General features: G+C 45.9%; 1 protein-coding gene across 3 annotated transcripts in view; it reads left to right on the top strand.

Annotated features, from left to right (window-relative positions):
- Positions 1 to 17,867, top strand: part of LOC144104148 (uncharacterized) — a 327,699-nt gene that overhangs the window by 144,285 nt on the left and 165,547 nt on the right. Inside the window, exon 1 of one of the 3 annotated variants that reach the window (XM_077636990.1) lies at positions 14,057 to 14,909. The exons of 1 other annotated variant lie outside the window; for it this stretch is intronic. In XM_077636990.1, coding sequence (XP_077493116.1) covers positions 14,248 to 14,909 — 662 coding nt within the window. In that variant the 5' untranslated portion in view covers positions 14,057 to 14,247. Of the gene's footprint in view, positions 1 to 14,056; positions 14,910 to 17,867 lie in introns of those variants that run through there. One more of the 3 variants, XM_077636989.1, reaches the window with a different exon arrangement.

The raw sequence follows: 17,867 nt of genomic DNA, 5'->3' as shown, positions 1-17,867 counted from the left end.
TTGCATTTCTTTGCAGGAAACCTTGAACTCGTCGTGCTTTACTTGTGATGTGATCAATGTGTCGGCTCCACGAAAGAACAAGGGTGAAATGTACGCCAAGATGCTTGTGCTCGTGAACAGATAATAGCGTGGTTGAATTGATAGTGTAACTGAAGTCATAAGGTGTTCTTTTCCTCGAAAAGCACATATTAACGGGTTTTTTTTCAAGTTTGTAAACGTGTGCCACTTGGTGCACCATTGACTTATTTTGTTGAGGTCGCTTTGTAGAACACTGCAGTCGTTGATCGTATGAATAACACTGTACAAAACACAATCGTCAGCAAATAACCTGCATTGAGATAAAATACCTGCACAGATGACATTTATGTAGATGAGGAATAAAAGCGGTCCTATGACTGGCCCTTGAGGCACGCTAGATGACACATCAACTTCGCGGGATGTTTTTCCGTTAAGTACCACTTTTTTTCTTCTTAAATATAGATACTCCTTGATCCAGTTCACAACCATACTGTTAACATTATACATTTCTAATTTCTCTACCAATAAAGAGTGCCAGACAACATCGAATGCCTTCTTAAAATCTAGAAACAAACAGTCAACAGAGAGACTCCTATCCATAGCTCCTGCCAATTCATGAGTCAATTCAAGCAGCTGTGTTGTACAGGAAAAACCACTACGAAATCCATGCTGCTGGGGATTAAGAAGAGAGTGCGCATTCATGTGACTCATATCATTAGTAAAGGGCACATGCTCAAGGATCTTAGCAACGCTGGTAAGTGAAACAGGCTGGTAATTTAAAACACTTCTTCGCGGTTCTCCTTCATGCACAGGGCCAACATTGACAAGTCTCTAGTCATCTGGTAAGAAGGTTTCTTGTAAAGATTTTGTGGAGATGACCTACAGATAAATGGATAGTTCACGTGGGCATAAAGGAAACAAATCGGGTGACAAACCATCAGGCCCAGCTGCCTTAGTTGAGTTCAGCGTTTTAAGAGCGGCCACTAATCCTCGGTGGCCGATTCTGATATCGTTCATGGGCTCGCCGACTGCTGCAGCGGATCGTAACAGGGTGGTATTCCTTTTAAAACGAGGAGTGTACACAGAACTGAAAAATGAGGTAAAGCACTCTGCTTTTTCGACGTCATCCTGGATGGTAGGGCCGTCGTTATCGAGGGCCGGTATTGATAACACGTCTTTACTGTTCATTTCAAAAAATTGCCACAGTTCTTGCGGTCTTTTTTTTTTAAACGCAGATGGAAAGTGTTCAAGAATTTATCTTTAGCTGCTTTTAAAAGCTGCTTCCATATCTTCAGTTATTTGCTTGAGCTTTTCGTTAAGCTTCAAAGAGGGGTTTGTCTTAGAAGCAGCGTAAACGTACGCTCTCTGTCTCGCCTTGCGTTGCACACCTCGCGAGCACTGTTGCTTCGCCGCGCAGTCATAACCCATGATGGTACATAACGTTCACGCATCTCAAGCATCTTGTTTTTGAAAATTTTCCACAGCTCTTCCATATTCATAAATTCAGCCTGTGTCTCAAATACATTGAAGTAGGAATCGAGAGCTGACGACATATCATTCACTCGTGCTTTTTGATAGCTATAGATACACCACGTACCACAATTGGTATGCCTCACATACTAAAGATTCATATCGCACACCACAGCTTAGTAGTCACTGATGCCCAGTAACACTACTGTTGACCGTGCCAACTCTGGCGTATTAGTGAAAAGCAAATCTAAAATATTAGCTCCTCTTGTAGGCTCTAGGACTAGCTGTGTTAGGTCAAAATGGCGACAGATCGTAAACATTTCTTTGCTAGACTGGCTGAAAGCACTAGAACTGGGGTCAGCCAATGATCAATCGATTTCCGGAAGATTGAAATCATCACTTATAAATAGATAATCGGTGCTTACCAATTCTATGGCATTGGAAAGGTCTCAGAGTAAAAACTTTACTTCCTGGCAGGCGATAGAACGAACATACCGATAATGACCTGCCGTTCTTCAATGTAATCTCTACCCACAGCATCTCAGTTTCGCTTCCTTCTAATAAAATTTCTCGGCAGGACAATGCCATATCAACTAAAATAAAAATGTCACCCCCGAAACGATTTCTATCCTTACGGTAGCAAGCAAAACCCTTCGGAAACACTTCATCATATGCAACGTCGGCGTCAAGCCAGGATTCAGATCCAAGAACAACCGTTGGCCTAGACATATCAACGAGACTAGCAAATTAATCACTTTTATTTCGAACACTTGTGCAATTCACAATAAGAAAAGCAAGAGCCGACTCATCCGTTTTCAGACATTGTCAAACTGCTTGTACAATTGTATCCAAGGGTTCGTCATAAATGAACTTCACTTTATATAGAGAGTATTAAACTTCAGGTTTACCTTGTCAGTCACGACTTTATTCGATTTAGCGTAATCCCACATACATTTCCGCTTGTTCCGAACATTTTCTAAAAAGTCCTCCGAGGTACTTATATCTGTGCCCTTTAGTTTCTTTGCACTTGATAGCACTGCCTGCTTGTCCTTGACCGAGAGGAACTTGACTATAATTGGCCGCCTTTTATTCGGACTGTACCTTCAAAGACGAGGAGCTCTCTCAATTTGGACTTTTTCACATTGTAGCTTCGACTGACGAACCTCTATGATAGGTTCCTCAACCTTTTCGTACGTTTCATGCTCATCTTCATCTTGAACCCCATAAAAAATTAAATTACACCTCCTATTTCGGTTTTCACGGTCATCAACTTTATCAATAAGTGACAGAAGCTGGGCCTGCTGCTCTTCGCAATGCTCTTTGCATTCTTTCACCTCGCTGTGCAAATACTGAAGCTTAGCAAGTGACATTTCTAGACTAGTCATACGTTCATTCAGGTCCGACATGGCAGCCTTGCTTTCCGCTTGGTGTTTTTCAATAGCACACAACCTTTTCTTCATTTCCTTTTGTCCATCTAGAAGTTGTTTAAGAGCAGTTTCACCAGGACCCGGATTCACCTCGGCGTCACCACATACAAGTAACAACAAAAAATAAAATGCGAAACGACGTAGCACTTGGATCTGGCGCCGACATGGCAGCCAGACGCTTACATCTTGTTCTTCTTCAGGTGCTGCAAATGATGGCGATTTTCGATGCTGCCGCGATGTCGACGTGCCTGCCAATGAACGGAGCCGCTTCTACCGAGCAAGTCTGTTCTGCTGACCTGGCTTTTTTGGGTGACGCTTCGCCGCTGGACCTCACAGCGCTACCGGCGCTCGAACGCTTCATCGACTGGCAACCCTGGAACCTTCCGCACAAGCATGACCTACATAAGCAGCTGTTGTACCCAGCCACTCCGGGATCTGGCGCCGACATGGCAGCCAGACGCTTACCTCTTGTTCTTCTTCAGGTGCTGCAAATGATGGCGATTTTCGATGCTGCCGCGATGTCGACGTGCCTGCCAATGAACGGAGCCGCTTCTACCGAGCAAGTCTGTTCTGCTGACCTGGCTTTTTTGGGTGACGCTTCGCCGTTGGACCTCACAGCGCTACCGGCGCTCGAACGCTTCATCGACTGGCAACCCTGGAACCTTCCGCACAAGCATGACCTACATAAGCAGCTGTTGTACCCAGCCACACCGGGATCTGGGACATGGCAGCCAGACGCTTACCTCTTGTTCTTCTTCAGGTGCTGCAAATGATGGCGATTTTCGATGCTGCCGCGATGTCGACGTGCCTGCCAATGAACGGAGCCGCTTCTACCGAGCAAGTCTGTTCTGCTGACCTGGCTTTTTTGGGTGACGCTTCACCGCTGGACCTCACAGCGCTACCGGCGCTCGAACGCTTCATCGACTGGCAACCCTGGAACCTTCCGCACAAGCATGACCTACATAAGCAGCTGTTGTACCCAGCCACACCAGGATCTGGGACATGGCAGCCAGACGCTTACCTCTTGTTCTTCAGGTGCTGCAAATGATGGCGATTTTCGATGCTGCCGCGATGTCGACGTCCCTGCCAATGAACGGAGCCGCTTCTACCGAGCAAGTCTGTTCTGCTGACCTGGCTTTTTTGGGTGACGCTTCCCCGTTGGACCTCACAGCGCTACCGGCGCTCGAACGCTTCATCGACTGGCAACCCTGGAACCTTCCGCACAAGCATGACCTACATAAGCAGCTGTTGTACCCAGCCACTCCGGGATCTGGCGCCGACATGGCAGCCAGACGCTTACATCTTGTTCTTCTTCAGGTTTGTTACTCTTACCTTTCTGTTAATGGCAAACCGTTTATGAAGTCGACGCCAGATCCCAACTTTGCTGTGTGCATGTTTTTACGCCTTCTGTACGACGTGTCCGCGAGCTGTTCAGGATACATAGGTTTGTTTCAAAGAAAGCTTTTGCTTGCGGGAGACGTAGAGCAAAACCCTGGGCCTCTGTCTGCTGAGCAGGAAAAGCAGATGTTCGATACTATCATGACAATACCTGTGATACAACAGCAACAGACCGAAATATTGGACGAACTACGTTCCATTCGGCTTGAGCAAAAGAATCTCGAAGAAAAACTAACAAAACTCGCAGAAAAAGTCAAGAGCGTTGAAGATAATGTGTCACTGGTGCTCCCGCTAAAGCCTGAAGTAGAAAGATTATCTCAAAGTTCCCAGAAACTTGCTGTCGCGTGCACGGCCCTCGAGTCATCGCACGATGACCTGGAGAACCAATCACGAAAAAACAACTTAATATTCTACGGCATCCATGACAAAGAAACCGAATCGTGGGAACAGTCTGAGACTAAAATTATCTCTTTTTGCGCTGAAAAGTTAAAACTTTCCGTTGACGCCGCTGCCATTGAAAGAGCGCACAGACTAGGAAGATGTGCGCCCGACAAGCACAGACCCCTGATCGTTAAATTTTTGTCCTTTAAAGAAAAGAATCGTGTTCTTTCAAATAATGCCAAACTAAAAGATACTGACTGGGCGATAAGCGAGGACTATTCGGCCAAAGTACGGCAACAAAGAAAAAAGCTCATGCAGTTTGCTAAGGCACGCGGCGGAAAGTTGAAACTGCGGTTTAATAAGCTAAACCTGGACAACAAAACCTATATGTACAACATTGAAACAGACGATATCACTTGTGTAAACCAATAGCCATCACCGAGGCTTTTAGCTAGCCTACAAACTGCTATTAAAAATGAACTTGTCTGTATTGTTGTTAATTGCCGCAGTCTAAAAAACAAAACTGACCAATTCCTCTCACTCTTACAAATGACGAGCGCACATGTGGTAATTGGAACCGAGTCATGGCTGGACAGCAACATAAGTGATGGTGAAATATTTCCTCCATCCTATACCACGTATAGGAAGGATCGCAATGTACGCGGTGGTGGTGTGTTCCTCGTTCATAGCAGTTTGAGAAGCGTGTCTGTTAACTTAGACAACGATTCCTGTGAAGCTGTCTGGTGCAGGGTACGGCTGGGCGATGGTACTTCTTTGGCAGTTGGCTCTTTTTATAGGACGTCCGGTTCAACCTGCGCACAGACATTTTTTAAACTTAGCAACACATTATTAGCCTTAGACGCAACACATATTATCCTTGCCGGTGATTTTAATATGCCCAGCGTAGAATGGTCTTGTTTTAAACCAGTAATTCGCACTGCATCCCTCTTGTATACCGCTTTCCGTGAAGTAATTGGTGCTCACTCATTATTTCAGTTTGTTCAAACCCCTACCAGACTCGGCCTTACCAGTGCTAATGTGCTAGACTTGTTTTTCTGCAATGACCCTAGCCTAGTCTCGTCTGTCATAACGCTGCCAGGCATAAGCGACCATGATGTAGTTTTAGCAAAAGTATCCTGTAATGCTATGAAGACCCACCACACCCAACCACGCAAAGTGTCTTTTTATGAAAAAGGGGATTATGCTTCGCTATCACAGGAACTCGACGCATTTTTTCCTGAGTTTCTTTCACATCAGCCATCCCTGAGTATTGATTCCTTCTGGAACTTGTTTAAAACTAAAATTTTGTCACTGACGCAGACTTTCATCCCATCCCGCTTGATTTCAGCCAAGCGTCGTGACGATATGCATTGGATGAATAGACAGTTGCGGGCAATGATCAACCGGCGGAAACGGCTCTTTCGCAGATATTGTGATACGCCCGCACTAACTTTGTACTCCGAGATGAAAAAGCAAACTAAGAACTTATCGAAAGAAATCCGTGAATCGAAAAGGGCATACTTCAGCACACTAGGCCAACAACTAAATACAAACCCAAAGGCAGTCTGGAAATATGTTAAAAATAAGAGAAACAGCAGGGTCTCTGCGCCTGATATACTAGACGCAACTGATTTTGGAAGGGATTCAAAAGGTAAAGCGAGAAGTTTCAATCTTTATTTCCAATCGGTGTTTTCCGATCCCATTAATACACATACTGACTTTCAATCTTCCAGCACCCTGGCCAGAATGAATGACGTAGAAATTTCTGAACGGGAGATCATGATTTTATTACAGAAAATTAAAGTTACATCAGCACCAGGGCCTGACAACATTTCCAATTACGTTTTGAAAAATTGTGCAGCTTCAGTTGCCCCATATCTCGTTGCATTATTTCAGAAATCGTTAGAGAATTCTTCTTTGCCCCTTGCCTGGAGAAGTGCCAATGTCGTTCCGATTCATAAGAGTGGTGATAAACTAAAACATGTAACTATAGGCCCATATCGCTGACGAGCGTGTCGTGCAAAACACTGGAACATGTCATTTATACTCAGTTAATTAGCCATCTACAAAACAATAGTTTTTTCTGTTCGACACAACATGGATTTAGGTCCGGCTTCTCATGTGAAACACAGCTCGTGGAATTCACACATGACATTTCTGTTTCCTTAAACTCCGCCGGTCAGGTAGATTGTATATTTTTAGATTTTGAAAAGCGTTCGATTTAGTTGCTCACAACCCATTGTTACAGAAGCTTTCAAAATTAAATATTCCTACCTCACTCTTATCCTGGATTGAGGCGTATCTTGCGGAAAGGAGACAGTGCGTGGTTATCGACGGTGTCAGCTCGGAAAGTGTGGGTGTAAATTCAGGTGTTCCGCAGGGGTCGGTTTTGGGCCCTCTTCTTTTTCTCATTTTTATAAATGACCTCACTAGTAACATTTCAAGTATAATCAGACGTTATGCTGATGACTGTTGTATCTACCGCAATATTTCTTCTGAAGCAGATGCAATTTCACTACAGCATGACCTCAACTCTGTATTCTGTTGGTGCAACAACTGGAATATGGCGCTAAACATCTCCAAATGTAATCTGGTCCGGTTTACAAAAAAGAAACAATTCCTCCAAACAGACTATTTCCTTGGTAGCACTGAATTATCCGCAGTTTCAACTTATAAGTACTTGGGAGTCTTTTTTTCTACTGACCTATCATGGAATACACACGTAAATTACATATCTGCTAAAGCCAGCCGCACATTAAACTTTCTCAGACGTAACTTTAAGGACGCTCCCCTTACGCTGAAGGAGACATTATACATGTCTACTGTACGTCCGATACTTGAGTATGCTTGCGCGGTTTGGGACCCGCATACAAAACTGAATATTGAGGAGCTGGAGCGCGTCCAGAAACGGGCTGCTAGGTTTGTGTCCGCCGATTACAATTTCCAAAAAAGTTCTTCTGGTTTGCGCGAGAAGTTGGGATGGCCATTACTTGAAAACAGGCGCAAATATTTGAGACTCTCTTTCTTTTATAATGTGCTTAATAATAAAACTGGAATTCCAAAAGAGAAATACATTAATGAACCCAGCTACATTTCCGCCCGCACTGACCACCCACTTAAGGTACAATTGCCGTATAAACGTATTCAAATATAGTTTTTTCCCACGAACAGTGCATGATTGGAACTGTCTCCCTTCGCGGGTCGCTACCGCTCCTCCTACATCGTTTCTGACCGATTTGCAAAGCCACCTATCAATATAAGTGCAATAATTCTTGTCCGAGTGTATTATGTTTTAAGCAGTGCTGTATTTTAAAATGTATCTTTTTTGTGTGTGTGTATGTGTGTGTTTAGGGTATATTTGCCTTTCTACAATGGTTTTTATTTTGTTTGTTTGTTTGTTTGTTTTTGCTTCCGTGTGCATGGGTTTATTGTATTTTCTGTGTAGACCGCATCATTTGCCTAATTTATTATGTACTAGATGTTTGTTCTTATTTATGATGTTTCCCCCCTACAATAATGCCCCAATGAGGGCGCTGTAGGTACTGTGTATAAATAAATATGAATAAACCGATAACGCCTACGAAACACAAGTCGAGCGTGACAAGCATGGGCTCTTACACTCGCAAAAAACACAGGGGGTGATATCGGCAGAATAAGAATAGAATGTGTGACGCACAGTGCATTCTGACTAACCTGCACAAAGAAGAGCGTTTGCGTGAGCGGCGCTACCATAGCCGTGCCGGTACCAAGCCCCAGCGGCAGACTGGAATTCCTCGGTATTTGTACGCTGTAGTGGCGCTTGGCAATGTTCCAGGGTTCTTTGACCGGTATCGGGCAATGCCCACAAGTAGCGGCGGGGCCCGTTCCGTCACAGGTGTCGTTGATTCCATCGGTGGCTTCCCATGAAGCACAGACGAATGAAGATTCGCCGGCCGGTAACGTAGCTTTCGTAGATTCACCTTTCAAATTTCATGAACAGCACTGGCACGAAACCGAAGCGAGTAACACCTGCACAAAGAATAGCGTGTGCGCGAGCGGAGCAGCAGTAGCCCTGCCGGTACCACGACTTCAGATCTCCCACTTGCTTTTTTTTTTTTGGTAATGAGGACTACTGAGGGAGCCAGAGAGACACAACATTGTCAGTACCAAGGCTTTTCTTCTTTTTTTGTGCAGTGCATTAATCACGTGCACGAGGTGTGACCATTGCTTTTGGTGTCCGAGGGTCTGGAGTCGCGTCATTAGAGCAAGGTGCCAAGGATGAGCACGGTCATGCCTGATGTCGGGTGTCTTCAAATTGTAGGCAAGCTTTAAAGCTGTGCCGGAGACTGCGTGAGAGCCCTTTTCCGGAAATGTGCCCTGCAGGTCAGTAGTGCGCTGCGAGGTTTACGCCGTGGCAAGTGCTTCGAAACAAGGAGCGACTTGTTCACGCAAATATTTGTACTGCGTTGTCTAGAGAATGTCGTCGTGAAGCTCAGATGAGATGGGTTGTCGGGAAGTAAGGCAAGAGCACCATTGTCACTTTGACAGGGGGACTGCAGGGCAATAGGGAAGGCCGATCGATTGGAAAACAGGTGCGGCAGTGGGGGCGAGGATCATTTATACGATTCTGTTTTTCTGAAGGTCTTCAAGCTGCTGGTGATATTTAAACCAGCGCTGAATCATTAAAAAGTACGAATAAAGGATTACATTTTTAGGAATAAGTGAAACGGAGATGTGTTTGAAACAGCGACTCCGCTGTTTGCTTGAACGAAAGAAAGAAGTTGAATTTTTCGGAAACATCTCTTAGCCCCAGAGGCGTAGCCAGAAGGGGGGGGGGGGGGGGGGGGGCTAATGGGGCTTCAGCCCCCCCCCCCCCCCGAAATTTTTTCGAGCTGTCACGCAACGCTGACCAAAACAACCACCGGCGCCGGAAGTAATTCTGGATTTTGCCACCTACAGTGTCTTTTTCAGACTAGAAAAGACAATTTGGCGTGAACATTGCTAACTCGGGTTGGCTATTGTGGCAACTCCCATGCACCTGGAGCCATGTAACGCAAGGGGCCCCCTCCTAGCAAAAACTTTCAAGGGCGTATCGATTGCTCGCTGTTGCGACTAATATTTCGGTGCAATTACTCGCCAATTGCTTTTTCAGTAATGCCCAACACGGCTTCCCTAAATCATTTTCATGCGAAACGCAACTCATATGCTTCACAAGTGACTTGCATTGCATTCTAGATCGCGGATCCCGTGCTGATTCTATATTTATGAATATTTCTAAAGCATTTGACAAGGTTTCACATGAGCTTCTTTTACTTAAACTAAACAGCCTTAACATCGATTCCACATTACTTGCATGGTTGTATTGTTTTCTTTCAAACCGAAGTCAGTTCGTAACAGCAAATAACGTCAATTCAGATTCCTCGCCTGTTGGCTCTGGTGTGCCTCAGTGGTTCGTTCTTGGGCCCCTCCTCTTTCTCATTTATATAAACGACTTACCAACTACTATATCGTCTTCCATTTGTCTTTTTTCCGATGACTGTGTCATTTACCGCGAAATTAATGACGATAATGATACATCTGTTCTTCAGTCAGATATTAACAAGGTACTGGATTGGTGTAACCTGTGGAATATGAAGCTAAACATTACTAAATGCGAGCATTTGCCCATTTCTCGTCTGTCTACTACATACTCTACCTACTGCATTAATGGCATCACTCTTGAAACTGTGTCGTCTTATAAATATCTGGGTGTTCATGTCTCTTCTGACCGGTCTTGGAAACCTCATGTTGACTACATTATAAATACCGCTAACCGCATCCTTGGATACCTTCGCAGAAATTTTTCATGTGCACCGAGTTCATTAAAACTACTACTTTACAAAACTTTGGTCCGCTCTAAATTGGAATATGCTTCATCGGTGTGGAACCCTGGGGTCGAATCTCTCATTTCTGACTTAGAATCAGTTCAAAACCGCGGTTGTCGTTTCATACTTTCCAACTATCATCGTACTAGTAGTGTAACTGCCATGAAAGCTAACCTTTCCCTACCGCTTCTTTCCCATCGCAGGTCAATAGCTTCATTATGTACTTTTAACAAAATTTATCATAATCTTTATCTTAAAGAGGTTGTTAAAAAGACCATCGTATATTTCAGCACGCATTGATCACCGCCACAAAGCTTGGATCCCTCCTTGTCGCACGAGATGTTTTCACGATTCATTCGTACCCAGAACTTGTGTCAGCTGGAATCACCTTCCCCACGATATTGCTGAAATTACTGATACTCTTGCCTTTCGTAACGCTGTTACTAATTTTGTATAAGTCTCTGTGTATACTTGTTTTATTTTATTAGCTGCTGTTTTCTTTTGTGGTTTGTTTTGTGTAATGCCGCCTTTTGCTAGTGCTGTTATTGATATTAAACCAGTGTGTGCTGTAACTATATTGAATTTTTTTAGCTGCTGTTTTTGTTTTTGCACTTGTATGTTATTCCCACTCCCCTCTGTAACGCCTAACGGCCCTGAGGGTAAATAAAGGAAATAAATGAAACACATGACCGGTGACAGCTGCTGATGCGCAGTACACTGGAACGAAGGACAGCGTCATTGAGATTTTTTCCTGGCCGTTGCATATGTACAAAAACGTAACGGTTCTTGAACGACAAACATTCATTAAAATATTTCTCCTGTACTTGCTAATTTCATGGCCTTTACGTTTTTCATATCAGCGGCATGCACTGCTTTCCTGGTACCGGACCGATAGAGTTCTAGACTTCGTGTGATATTTTCTTTACTTATTAAATACGCAAAAGCATGGAAGCATTGCTATCAGTTACGTCGGCCACGAGTGAACGATAAGGGGATAGTTGGTATGGCATGAATACAAGACATAAAACTGAGCAGGGGACAAGAAACAGAAGAGAAGAAAATAGGGCGAGCTCGTCCTGTTTCCTTCTCACCTGTGTCTTGTCCTCTGCTCAGTTTTGCGTCTTGTAATCATGTCTGACACGGTTTTTAAGACATACGAATACATTCTTTTTATTTTAAAAAATACATATTTCACTTGTCTAGACAGTGCCTGTCTAGACAGGCTGTCTAGACAGAGGTCTTAGACAGACTTTCTATACAATGGCATTTTCAATGGCAATGGCAATGCAGTTATTATTGTTGCGTTTGATCCTTCTATGAGGAGGCTGCGCTGCAACATGAGCCCCCCCCCCCCCCTTCCCCCGAACAAAATTTCTGGCTACGCCACTGCTTAGCACTAAGTGTTTCTGTAGACAACTCCGGAATTTTTTCAGTGGCTCTTACATATTTTTTTTTAAATAATCGCCATTCCATTGCTCACATTCGAAACTCGTCAAGAGCGAAATGGTTTTCAGATCCAGGGAGGCCACGCTGTCAAATATTGTAGGCGAAGTGCAGAACCGGCTAGGCTCGGCGCCCGCAGGTTCCTTTTGCTGACCTGTTTCCGCGGTTCGTGAAGTTCTCTTGCAGAGGATGAAGGACGAAAACGTTAATGCCGCACTCCCCTGAGGTGACACCGCTAATGGTGCCACTGTACAGCCTTCTGCGCTTTTAATAATATCACGTTACTCTCAATATCACCGCCTTAGTGAACAGCGTAACGGGCGGCGCATGATAATAATAATAATAATAATTGGTTTTGGGGGAAAAGGAAATGGCGCAGTATCTGTCTCATATATCGTTGGACACCTGAACCGCGCCGTAAGGGAAGGGTAAAGGAGGGAGTGAAAAAAGAAAGGAAGAGAGAGGTGCCGTAGTGGAGGGCTCCGGAATAATTTCGACCACCTGGGGATCTTTAACGTGCACTGACATCGCACAGCACACGGGCGCCTTAGCGTTTTTCCTCCATAAAAACGCAGCCGCCGCGGTCGGGTTCGAACCCGTGAACGCAGTTTAGAAAACTGCCGCAGCATTTCTCCGTTTATTACCGTTATAAGGCGCTTGAATGCCGTGCCATCAACGGTCGCGCGATATCATCAGCTTTTGAAAGAAAGGAGAAGTTATTTGAAGAGTGGTTTATTGTAACGCTGAAACGTCTGGTAGCGTAACCGTGGCGCAAAGTGACCCAGCAGCGGCGGCGGCACCAGTACGGACTTCCAGAGCGAGCTCGAGCTCTCCGACGCGCGCGGCAGCCGGTCGCCGAGGCCGGCCGAACCTCTTCTTCGTCGTCGATGGTGGCGCACTGTCGTCTTCTTCACTGCATGTTCTCTAACGCTCTGCAGCCTGGAGGAATATGGTGCCGAGGAGAACAAAGGCGTCCAGGGAGTTGAGTCCAAACAGCAATCCTGGTGGAAGTAGCTGCACTTCCGTCTGCTTCACCGCTTGATGGAAGGCAAATTGCAATCATCGCCAACTGCGGAGCCGTCGTTTTTGAAAGCCACGATGAAAAAACAAAAGGCCGTCGGCACTAGAACAACCGAAATGAATGCGCATTCCATGGGCTCTGTGGAAGGTCTGTGGTGAACAGATATATAAGCTTTACAGAGCTTCCTTCGTTTCAAAAAATGATTCGGCATGTTGTTGTCCGTAGCTGCGAAAGTTACGATCTGCTGCTTTAAGTAACTAAGCTTTCAATATAGCAAATTGACCGCAACCTGCACCGGCATATAATTCTAGGACACCTTAACCACTCTCATCGCAGCTTAATGAGTCGGTGATGAACGCTATTAATGGGGCTTATTACTGCTGCTTTCCAATCTTGACAGTTTCTTTTTTCTTCAAATAACACATTTGTAGTTTTGTTTTGTACAACTATTTCACACGCATTTTCTAACTTACGTTGGTGTTTTCTTCTTTTTTATTTATTCACGCAAACCACAAGCACCAAGCACGGTTATTGTGTGAATGAGGCATGCATGAAATTTTAAACCTTAAGTGCGAGATCGAAGAATAAATAAAATAATATAGTACAGCTGGAGACAATGTATAAGGAGCAATTACGGAAAACAATTTAACATTTATAGAATATTGAGTACGTGACTGCATGGAAATGGATCAAAAATCAGTATAGAAGCAAACAACAACACATTTAGGTACATGTTGGACAATACTAAACGTTACTTCCGCTGGAAAATGCACAGGGTAATAAAAATTTATTAGGATACGTTGGTTTTTGTATTTCTGAACGCGGCAGGATCTCTGGTGTGCATAAGGTTATCTGGAAGGCTATTCCACTGGCTTATAGCACGTGGGACGGCAGACATATTAACCGTCTCGCTACAGTAAATTACACGCGTAAACCGCGTGTAATTATGAAGGTGGTATGATGCATATAATATCTGACGAACTACGTCGCCGAATTCACGTTTTGCAGTAATTATTACAGCTTTCTTTCTCAGTAGAGCTGCAACTTGTGTACTTACCACATTCTTTTAAAGAGTTACCTCTTCCTGGCACTGCTTAGTGAAATAATTACGCTATTTGACTGCACTCCGGAGATAGCTGACCGGCGCGCTGCGGGAGGCATTCGCGACGCATGGGGCGCCCCTCCCCTGAGCCTGATAAGCGGCCGGCCGTTGAGACGGGGCATTGTTCTCCGCAACTGTCGAACGATGCGGGCGCCTGTCGTGGCGGCCGCCGTCGTGGCTGCCCTGGCCTCGTGTTGCCCGGCGACCTGGTGTCCGGAGGGGGCCAATCTGATGCCTTGCCGCTGCCACGAGTACGCCATCGGCCTTCGAGTCACCTGCACGGGCATACGGAATCCCCGCCAGCTGGTGGGGCCTTTCACTTACCTGCGCGACTACGAACTCAACTCGCTGACCCTGCAGGACGTCAACTTCTCAATAACGGTGCACCTCTTCGAAGGCCTCAGGGTCACCACCATCAGGATTGTCAGCTCTACGTTCCACATCGAGGACGCACCATTTCACGGCCGGGCGGACACCGCTCTCGTGCTGGGAACGAGGATAAATTTCTTGGACGTTCGTCACACCGACCTCGATTTCGGAAATGCTCACCTGGCGGCGATGAACAGCCTAGAGCATGTCATGGTGGACACCAGCACCATCCAAGTGCTGCGAAAGAACTGGTTCCACGGCCTGACGCAGCTCAAGAGCTTCGCCATTGAGAACACTCGCATCGACCGCGTGGAAGAACAGGCCCTGTCGGGACTGGACAGCGTGGAGGAGATTAAGCTGCCTGCAAACAAGCTCTACAGGGTGCAGCGGAACTACTTTCCTCATTTGGCCGCCAGTCTGCGATTCTTGGATTTCAGGTAATATCCTCTGCTCAGGCTGTTTGACAGCGGAAAAAAGTTGCCCCATGCGCCAGTTTAGAGGCGCAGTAAACGTTTCAACGGCCCGCATCATAAAGAAAGCGGACGCTCTTGTCGGGGCAAATTGAACCCGACTCACCGGAAGGAGCGAGAGACAAGGAAGAGGCTCGGCGGAGATTTAGTGCGCTCGAACTGAATACGCTCTTTAGAACAGTGATAGTTTTGCCGAAACCTGAAGCAGGTTGCTTATGCGTTTCATTTCGGTTTTTTGTGTAGCGACCATTGTTCACTGGTCAAATTTTTCCGCTCCAATTCACATGAGCACTGAAACTGATGAATACGTGGCCCGCCTCGCGTGTGTTGGTTGGCCGACAACCCTCCTCTTTTGTAACAACCGGTCTCGCGATAGGCCCAGAATGATGCGCCCGCCATCGTCGACCTGTGTCGCAGCGCAGTGAAATCCTCATCATTCATCCGCGAGGCACATGAATACGCCGCTATTTGGTTTAACTGCATTCATGTCCCGTAACAATGGAACCGGAACAAAGACTGCAAAGAATGCGCGCGATGTGCGAAATTCTTAGTCTGTGACGTCACCGCGCTCTCCTTTTTTGTTTTGTTTTCCGCGGTTGTGCCGCGATTGGGCGGTCGGGAAAACAGGCAGCGCAGCAAAGTCGGCGGAAGCCTGACCACTCGTCGACGCTACTGCATCATTTCACTGCCCGAAAGCTCTTCTCTGAGCGAGTGTGACTGACTGCGGGGTGCTCTCTGCAGCAGGAACGTTGAATGGGCGTGTGTCACATCCGACACTGGTGTAATGGTCTTTGCTGATTTTTTTTTTCCGCCGGTGGTCAAGCTATATCTGCTGCAGAGGCTACCAGCTTAGCTTTGCTGGCGCATCAGTCGGACTAAACGACGAAAATTATCGTGATTACTAAACACATGGCTGATATGAAAACGAGCGCATGCGAAGGAATAAGGGGAGGTGGGGGGCGACTGCAATCAATGTGCACCCGCTGTCAAGGGTTAATGGACAGCGGCACTGCGAAACAAAAATTGGTTGCTAGCACTCAAGGCGCGTTTCTTAAGATTGTCTGACTCTCACACCAGGCAATATGCGGGGCGTATCTATTATAGGTTGTGTGTGAAGGCACTGAATTAAGTTCTTCGGCTAACACTGCGTTCCTTAAATTTTTGGGTGCCGGTGAAGTCGGCGCTTCCGACTGCCCCACTGTAGACATCTTCTCCTCGTGCACGAATAAAAACAAAAGGGTAGTTCATGGGCTCATTGTTATTCGAAAATCAACGTAGCATCATCATATGTGCGCACAAATATTTGTATGCCTTACACGGTCGCCAGAACAAATATCTATAGCCACGAAGTATTGCGCGGCACTTGAACTGCAGAGCGCTGTGTACCGGTTTTGTTCGTGGGTACTCCACGGTGGTGCCGCGTGACCACAACGCTCTGAGGGAGCATGTGCACTTAATAAGCGGAGAGAGGTGCGTTGTATACCGCATTATACTCGAATTATTAGCTCACTCTTTTCCCTACACATTTCCAGAAATTTGGAATTTCTGTTCATAATACGGGGGCAAAATATTCAAAATTGTGGTGCGCTGAATATTGGACGGGATGTTGAGTAAGAGAATGTTTATTTTATGGGAGTTTTACGTCCCAAAGCGACTCAGGCTATGAGAGACGCCGTAGTGAAGGGCTCCGGAAATTTTGACCACCGGGGGTTCTTTAACGTGCACTGACATCGCACAGTACACGGGCCTCCAGAATTTCGCCTCCACCAAATTTCGGCCACCTGGGGTTTTTTAACGTGTACTGACATCGCACAGTACACGGGCCTCCATAATTTCGCCTCCATCAAATTTTGACCACCTGGGGTTCTTTAACGTGCACTGACATCGCACTGTACGCGGGCCTCCAGAATTTCGCCTCAATCAAATTTGACCACCTGGGGTTCTTTAACGTGCACTGACATCGCACAGTACACGGGCCTCCATAATTTCGCCTCCATCAAATTTTGACCACCTGGGGTTCTTTAACGTGCACTGACATCGCACTGTACGCGGGCCTCCAGAATTTCGCCTCAATCAAATTTGACCACCTGGGGTTCTTTAACGTGCACTGACATCGCACAGTACATGGGCCTCCAGAATTTCGCCTCCATCAAATTTCGACCACCTGGGGTTCGTTTACGTGCACTGACATCGCACAGTACACGGGCCTCCAGAATTTCGCCTCTATCAAATTTCGACCACCTGGGGTTCTTTAACGTGCACAGACATCGCACAGTACACGGGCCTCCAGAATTTCGCCTCCATCAAATTTTGACCACCTGGGGTTCTTTAACGTGCACTGACATCGCACAGTACACGGGCCTCCAGAATTTCGCTTCCATCAAATATCGACCACCTGGTGTTCTTTAACGTGCACTGACATCGCACAGTACACGGGCCTCCAGAATTTCGCCTCCATCAATTTTCTACCACCTGGGGTTCTTTAACGTGCACTGACATCACACAGTACAAGGGCCTCCAGAATTTCGCCTCCATCGAAATTCGACCGCCGCGGCCGGGATGGAACCCACGTCTTTCGGGCCAACAGTCGAGCGCCGTAACCACTCAGCCACCGCGGCGGCTCTAAGGGAATGTATACTTCATATAAATACTTGAATCTCAGTCTACAACCCATTGTACTACTTATGTACAATTTTGTTCATAGTGCATAGCGCTGTGTGTGTGACCTCGTGGGTGCCAAAACGGCTCCTATGCTGATAACTGTTTGCCAGGGAGGCCATCAATACAGTACAAACGTTGAGAGCAAATTTGATTTTATTTTATCCGGATCGACTCACCGTCTAAATGATACAAAATGCACTATTCAGCCCTGTTTGCAATCACATTTTCCATCCTATTTCAAAAGTATCCAGAGGGCAAGAAGAA

The sequence above is a fragment of the Amblyomma americanum genome, chromosome 9, assembly GCF_052857255.1.
Source record: "Amblyomma americanum isolate KBUSLIRL-KWMA chromosome 9, ASM5285725v1, whole genome shotgun sequence".
Lineage (NCBI taxonomy): Eukaryota > Metazoa > Arthropoda > Arachnida > Ixodida > Ixodidae > Amblyomma > Amblyomma americanum.
The sequence above is the reverse complement of the archived record's forward strand: the minus strand, read 5'-3'. Positions and strand labels throughout refer to the sequence as shown.